This window comes from Opisthorchis viverrini (assembly GCF_000715545.1).
Source record: "Opisthorchis viverrini unplaced genomic scaffold opera_v5_18, whole genome shotgun sequence".
Taxonomy (NCBI): domain Eukaryota; kingdom Metazoa; phylum Platyhelminthes; class Trematoda; order Opisthorchiida; family Opisthorchiidae; genus Opisthorchis; species Opisthorchis viverrini.
Window position 1 is genome coordinate 1,526,836 of NW_008751674.1, and position 7,819 is coordinate 1,534,654.

The window sequence follows — 7,819 nt, forward strand, 5'->3', positions numbered from 1 at the left end:
GCGCTTCGTCTAGACAGAAAAACCAAAGAAGCGACTTTACACAAACAGTGAGTTTGAAGACAAACATATCAAAAAATAACGTGTGCAGGAGGTAGAAACATGCAGAAGGAAGTGATGATCTCTCAGTGAAAGACTAGCTTCGTAGAGGTTTGGACGATCGATCAGGATTGGTTTTCACGCCATTTTTGGTATTCTTCAAGGGCGCGACGAACCAAACCGGTGGTAATTCCGTTTGGGACATGGTGAGCGTGCAACCCAAGCTGTTTTGCATCCCGAATATTCCAGTCCAAGTCGTCGAAAAAGATCATCTCATTGAAATGCACACCTGTTTTCTTCGATAACCTGTGGGAGTCAACAGCGTGCAGGGGTGTAATGAAGTCGAAGAAAAAGTAAAACTTCATAAAGTTGGAGATTGAAATCCCCAACTAATTAAAGAATCTTTGGAGCAAGTACAGAGTATCAGACCGCACAAAAGCGGTATTCTTTTTGTACACATGTGTCACCCATTGTGGATTGCGTTGCTGACATTTTGATCCAGTCCGGAAAATTACAATAAGAGGGTTGGAAACGGAATCGAAACGTGGACGTCAGCTTCTGGGCTATCAGGAGGCACCTCGCCTGAGCCTGGCAAATGAGGAAATCCGTAACCGGATGTATCGGGTACCATAGAAGACAGATCATCCACACACTCTACCCTTGTGATTCGAGCTTTTATTGCCTGACGTAGAAAACTACTAAAAAGGTAGCTGAAAACTCTTCGATAGTCCATGACCGGTTTTGACCTTCTTGGGGCTCATCAGGTAGGTGCAGTTACCGGATTTCTGTCAAACTTACACGCGGCCTTGCATGCAAATGAATGTATTTGCCGAAATCTGTCCAATTTGGGTAGAACACAAAATTGACGGAAACTCAGAGACTGCGCCTACCTGATGAGCCCCAAGAAGGATGAAACAGTCATGGGCTATCAGAGTTTTTAGCAGCTTTATGAGTAGTGTATTACGTCTATACAATGTATCAAGATACCTCAAATATCGTACGAGGTGAAACACAAGGAGGCCTGGTGCAGTGCATTCAGTTGCTTAAGAACACAATAAACGAGAGATTCAGCTGGGTTCCAGGGTGAGTCTCCCGTCAAAATCAGATCGGTATGCAAATGATTGTAGTTCAGTACTTATCTTTGTTTAGATAGTCTGCAGGAAAAGATAGTGGATAGATGAAGCATTTCACACCAGCCACGATCAACGATGTCACTCTCTGGAAGAAAGCTAACTTTCCTTACCCCGGGTGGCCTGACTGCTATCAGGTGGAAGCGAATACGATCGACGAAACTGGGGGCGAGATGGCCCAAGTGGTTAGAGCGCGAATTTACTGACCGAAAGGTCCGTGGTTCGAACTCGACCCCTTCCTCTCGACTTCCCCTGTCTAGGCTTGGGCAAACTGGTAGTGCAACCTAGCCCTCGTGCAACCTTCGGGTGGCATGGCAGTTAGGCACCGAAAGGGTACTACAGCTGGACGGCCAATGGGAGCCAGGGAGTTTATTAGAATGCAACGTGGGATGAACCAGACCAAAATGTAACCTCACCCCCAGGTAAACAACTGTTTGTGTGAAAAACATGGTAGTTAGTTTTAAAAATGAGCCCAGTACATGGAGGAGCAGTTCGGTTGCAACCACCACGAACAGACGATGTGACGGTTTATGCACTTCCATGGCCCATTGGGTTATACTCTTGCGTGTCTGAGCGACACTCTCATTTCGTCTTACCAGGTTGGTCAATGGTTGATAAAAACACAGCTTCCTGATTAAGGCTTGAAAAATGCGTGGCGATTTATTCTTTGAAATAATGCACTAACATTCTTTGCTAAACGGCTGTCAGGAATTTGAGCTGAATCCGTGGATTGACGGTCCTGATCATCATCCTGTCTAAGTTTGGGCACTCTGGCAGTATCCCAGCTTCTGAAGGGGAAGTGCTCGAAATACCCGAACATCACGTCGGTTGGACGGATATGCATTTACTGGTCAGAATGGGAGCCGATCAGAATCCGCTCGGCCCCTCTCGCAATATCACAAAGATTCTAGGTACGAATCGCAAATTCTAATTTAAGACATCTATGACAACGACGTTGCATATCTCTGAATTTCAGGGGACATGTAAATCAGATCACAGTAGGGGCTGTTTTGTTGTACGGTTATGGGACACCGGAAACACGGTACATTCAGGTGTGCGATAGCCGCTCCACAGCTTGTGCAGAGTGGTGCCAACGAATCAGTAAAGGGAAAGTTAGAAGCGAGTATCCGATTGTGTAATGGGGAATTCAATCGAAGAATATATCCACTACCGAAACCTGTAGTGATTTGGTCAGATACTGCGCATACAAATCATCGTCTGCGGAAAATTCCGTACCAAATTCAGACTCACACGAACAGAGAAGTGGTCAACCTTTGACATGGGAAGACAGGCCTGAGAGATTACGAAAAACCGATACTGTTGGTGCGCCCCTCTTTCCAGGGTGCATTCCGGGTGGCCTCCTTGTACACTGTTCGAGAAACTGCAAGAGATGGCCACCAATCAAAGCTCTCGTTGTCAGTTTCCATTCGGATTGTCCGGATGAGTGTCTAGAGGTGTAGGCACCCCTAATTAATGGTGGTACGTTAGTACCTTTTGTTCTTTTCCTCACAATAAGGTTTTCAGATAAGTTGTAGCGAAGCAGTGGTGTTCAACTGTAGTAGCCGCCTTTTCTCAGCTTAGTTCTGCGTCTGTAACTTCCAAACTAGCGTTCCCGTCAAAGCAACCACCAAAGGTACACAACCTGTATTAACACCCAGAACCAGGTGAAAACACAAGTACAGAGTTGTAACTTCTACGCCCTTCTGAGGACATTGGCAACCAGCATTCGGCAGATATTGGATCATGCATAACTACTGGGTTCAGATTTTCGATAAATCAGAGCTTGCGTTGAAGATGGACTGGAAAGCGGCCCGATCTTATGGCTAATCGCACGTGGGATAGGCTTCTTGGCTGTACCAGCCCCTAACTGCGAAAGGTAAAGCGGTATCGGTGCGGAATTCCACCTGATATGAACACTGATGTGCTATTGGTGCGGAAGAAATCGGGCGCAAAAAGTCCGTCTTTGTTTTGGTAACCTCAAGACGGTAGCATGGGACCAGCAGCAGGCACTCTCAAATTGAAATTCAAAATCGAGGCTTATAAGAGAGGAGGCTTGATGGGATCTTCATTGCAGGAAGGTGATCCACGGACGACTAGGCTTCCCCCAAAAACACAATGAAGGGACTGTACTTCTGTGACAAGTATCACTACTTGACACCAACTGAAAAATTTGTGTATGCCACTGGCGAATGAATCGGAAATGGACGGCTGCATATTGGAGGTTGCACACAAGTGCGAACCAACTAATGGTGACTCGGTGACTTGGGAAGCGGTGAGATTAAATAGGAGAACGAAACTGTTAGAATCATTCAAACAACTCGGTTGAACTTTCTGATTGTTCACTGCATGACTTCTCGGTGGGGGCTGATTTGACCTCTCTTCAGCTACTTCCACCTCATATATGTTGAGTCAGGAAACGCTGTAATCATATCGATCCTCTGGCATTCGTTGAAGGTGAGTATGATAGCCAACTCCATGAAGCACCGTTGACTATCACGTGTTAGATTGTTTTTTTTTCAATACTATTCGACGTACCAAAGCAGCGCTAATCAGATGTTTCCATCCGACCCGAATAATGTCTAGGATAGTTTGATGGCTAAACAACCAACTGTTTGTTGTATTTGCCGGCAGGTTTCCTACCAGTATAACGTGATAAATTGGAGTGTCATACTCGCGGATGACTAGCAGCTACGGACCTCAAAGTGATAAAGGGTCCACTCCCAGCATTTTAATAACCACAGAAAATATCTGCGAGTACCATTCGGGGTGGTTTAACCGGACCGAAAATGAACAAGATGCAAAACTCACGCGGTGAAATGCTTAACCTTGGACGATGGGTAAATTTCCATGAAGTCGAACAGTAAATGCCAGCCACGGAGCTGAACAAGTTGACGAGCTATTTCCGGGGTCGAAGTCCTGCAAGCAGAAAAAAGAAAGCTAACGCGTACTAGTCTTGAGGAAGCAAACAATACGCTTGGAATAGCACGCACTACAAAAATTCCCATACGTTTATAGAATGGGCGATTCTGATTGAACAACAAATGTGCAGAAATACGAAATTTCAAGCACATTCCTAAAGCCTGAAGAAGATCAGCTGAGTACCGTGATAATCTTTTAAACAACGATGTGATTGGAGCACCTGAAAGAAGCGACCAAAACTGGCCTCTTCCTCGTCCTTGTGGGTAAAAGTTATTCATCTCTCTAACCCGATGTTCTCAGCAAAAGTAAAAGTGCACGGTTTCCTATGGAACATTCCAGCTGGATACAAAGGAAAGTTTTATCCGTTTTCTAAGACAACCGTTCGCGGTCGCAGCAAGCCGTTTGGGGGCAGTGTAGTCGTCTGCGTGTGCGTATGTAAGCACTCAATCCTCTAACACGCAGTTTCAGTCACGAGGTCGAATAGGGACTGGCTCCTCAGGAGACGATTTATTACAGAAGTCAAGGTGACATACGCCTCTCTGGAGAATTAAAAAGGATGAATGCACACAGCTCTGGTTTGAAACAACCCTAATCTTGCCTCAGACCGATTGTTCCGGACGAGAAAAAATTCAAAGATGTATCGACAATAGCCAGCCTTGTTTCATGCACCTTGTGGAGAGCTGAAATTATTTTAGGTAAGGAAAATTATCCAACTTTTCTTACTTACGTCTGTTAAATTTGGCTTCCATCAGAAGAAGTCAAAAAGCTTTCGACACTGGTGCCTTCGACAAGTTGTGAAAACTCGCAGTCTGAATGTTTCCATTTGCGAGCGACGGCAACCTACATCTTAGCTGCTTCAAAGGCGAAGTCTACAATGGTTTGAGGATCTGTTGAATAAGAACGATACTGAATTTTACAGTGCGAAGGAAAGCGCCGTCTCCTTGGAGATTTGACCCTATACGGTTAACAGCCCCCACTTTATCAATGGAGTCCGTCACTGGAACCAATACCAGATTGCGATTTGTGCAAACCTGGCGGCTAATCGTAGTCTCTGCTTGATATCTCTGAAGCCAAATAATTGTCTTAGGGTAAGCAATTAATCCGTGTTGGTGATCGCAATACACCTCGCATGTCTGGTCAAAATAGATATACAGTATTTCTTTGGTCCATACAAAGTCGGGTCACGGAAACAAGCTGGACAACACCGCCAGAGATGAACTGGACATGCTTAAGGATAAGTGTTCACCCAGTGGCCTGGCCACATGCTATGACAATGCGCTGATTCAGATAAGGACGAGTGGCATTATTTGAAATAACAAAAAAGAACTAGTGTCGTCCGTCCCTTTTTGAGTTATTTGGCTTGGAGGGGTCGTGTTTAATCAAAGGTGGGTCCTAAATAATTTAGGAAAAAGCCCGCGGGGGATTTGTAAAGTATCCACAAATGTGCGGTGTCTCCTACTCATGGGTACCTTATCGGGAAGGTTAAGCGCACCGCTCTACCCGATGGACAGAGGTCAGTTTGTTGACAGATGGATTGAGTGAGGTTCGTTGCGAACACCTCTCGGATCACTATGCTGTTGTCGAAAGTGCTCATCAAACCTGATACATTCCTACAGTAAGATGGGGTGTCGGGACCAGTGGTGTCGTCTTCGTGCTCAACTTGTGTGAAGGAGTCCCCAGAGGTGTGCGCGCGCCTCCACTTCATGGGCAGAAGGCTTGGGTTTCGATACGCTCGGTATGATACTGGAGGAGCTAGGACCGCCTGTGTCAGAGCGAAAGGCCGATGGGTTCCGATGCACGGCACACTAATCCTTCTTATAGTATCATGGGTTCTTGGATTTGTGCATTTAGCCTCCGATATCCACATCTATTTTCCCATCACGAAGAGATTGGACCTTACCGTGGTGTGACGGTTTGCGCACCTCAACGATCCATTGAGCTATACTGGAGAGTGTCCCGCGACACTCACAGAGTCTCTCATACCAGGTTGGTCAATGGTTAGAGGTCTGACGAACACAATCTCCTGGCCCTCCAGGTTGGGGGTTGGAACATGTGGCGACTTGTTCCGTAGAAATGGTAATGCATCTGCATTTCCTGCCAAACACCGCTGCCTTGCGGTTAGGCTTTTGAGCCAAAGGCTTTGGTTGAGGACCCTAATCGTCCCCCTGTCTAGGTGTGGGCGCCCTGGCAGTATCCCAGCCCACGTACAACCATGAATTGCACATACACAAATAAACTCATGCCACATCGGCCGTCGCGTGGTGATGATGATCTATTTTCTCTAATCACTAAAAACTGTTCAGCCTTTTTGCGGCACAGCTACAATGCGACTCGAAGGGATCCTGGGAATCCGGACGCCTTCGGAATTGCAAGGACTAGATACACGCAATCGGAGAGCTCGGCATGGAGTCCCACCACAGATCTCATAACAAGAGCTGGATTTTCGACCTCCGAGCTGTATCCAGCTCGAGATTAAGAAGTCAATGGTGGTGCCCATTAATCAATATTCCAGGGTGTCCAATGAAATCGACAATGAAAATCGACACTTGAGAAGCTAGTATATCATGTACTGAACAAACGATGGATGAATGATAAATGAACTAATCTCACTGCATAGGTTGGGCTGGCCTGGCTACGTGCTCCATATACCAGTCGACCGGCTTCCTTGAAGCGTTCTTTTCACACAACCGGGTGGAAAGAAGAAAGAAAGAAAGAAAGCGTTCAGCTGAAGCACCCTTCCGGTGCCTAGCTGCCATGCCACCCGAAGGGAGCATGAGGGCTGGGATACTGCCAGGTTGCCCAAGCCTAGACAGGGGAAGTCGAGTGGCGGAGGTCGGATTCGAACCACGGTTAGTAAACTCGCGCTCTAACCACTTCGGCCATCTCGCCCCAACCGGGTGGAAACGAGCCAGGGGAGATCAAACAATGACTTGACGGCGAAGTAAGAAGCCATTACGAGCAAATTCAGCTGTGCTTGTCACTGCCGCCTTCCTGGAGGGGGACCCCGAGACGGGCCACATCGACGGTTAGGGACATTGCTAGACATGGCCCAATCGAACCCTCAATGGCGCTTGCGCATCCAAGCTATCACCCTCAATGCATAGCTTCCTTCTCCATTCCCCACTTAATAGTCCAATGAAGTTGCTGTATTTACGCATCAATTTATCATATCACACCTCCAATGCGCCGCTACTTACCTCACCTTCTCAAATCATCGGTGATCGAAACTGTGGCAGCTACAATCACTGTACGACAAGTACGCGGTTCCTACAGCTGATAATGATGATGACGATGGTGGCTGAGCAAATACATCTTCGTGCAACGTGCAGTGAAGAAGAACAGTCCTGGTGCAACAGGTACTTTCCACAATAAATCGCGTGCGAGTTGTCATTTTGGTAACAGCAGTGCATCGCTATCGCAATCAGGGAATCGAAATGACTAAGAATTCCCGCAAATGAAATGATTTCGACTAAGTAATTTGTTCTTTCGGCCAGATACAACAATAAATGGAGCTAGTAGTCCACTAAAGATTGGTGCTTCATCATCATCATCATCAACGACAGGTTACACAACGAAAACACGCTTTCTAACTGCCTCGTTACGGATTCGCTGACACCAACCCACACGAGCTATGGTTCTGAGACAACGATTGTTCAAAACCTGAAGACGTCTCAGGTCCGCTGCTCGAATAGGCCAAGTCTCACAGCCATACAACAAAACAGCCCGTACTGTAG

At 46.6% G+C, this 7,819-nt stretch overlaps 1 protein-coding gene across 1 annotated transcript in view; it reads right to left on the reverse strand.

Moving 5' to 3' along the window:
- T265_01672 (hypothetical protein) overlaps positions 1-7,819 on the reverse strand; it is a gene marked incomplete at both ends in the record, with an annotated part of 13,453 nt that continues 5,634 nt past the window's right edge. The window contains 2 exons of the mRNA XM_009165738.1: positions 1-342; positions 3,975-4,082. Coding sequence (XP_009164002.1) covers positions 162-342; positions 3,975-4,082 — 289 coding nt within the window. The remainder of the gene's footprint in view (positions 343-3,974; positions 4,083-7,819) is intronic.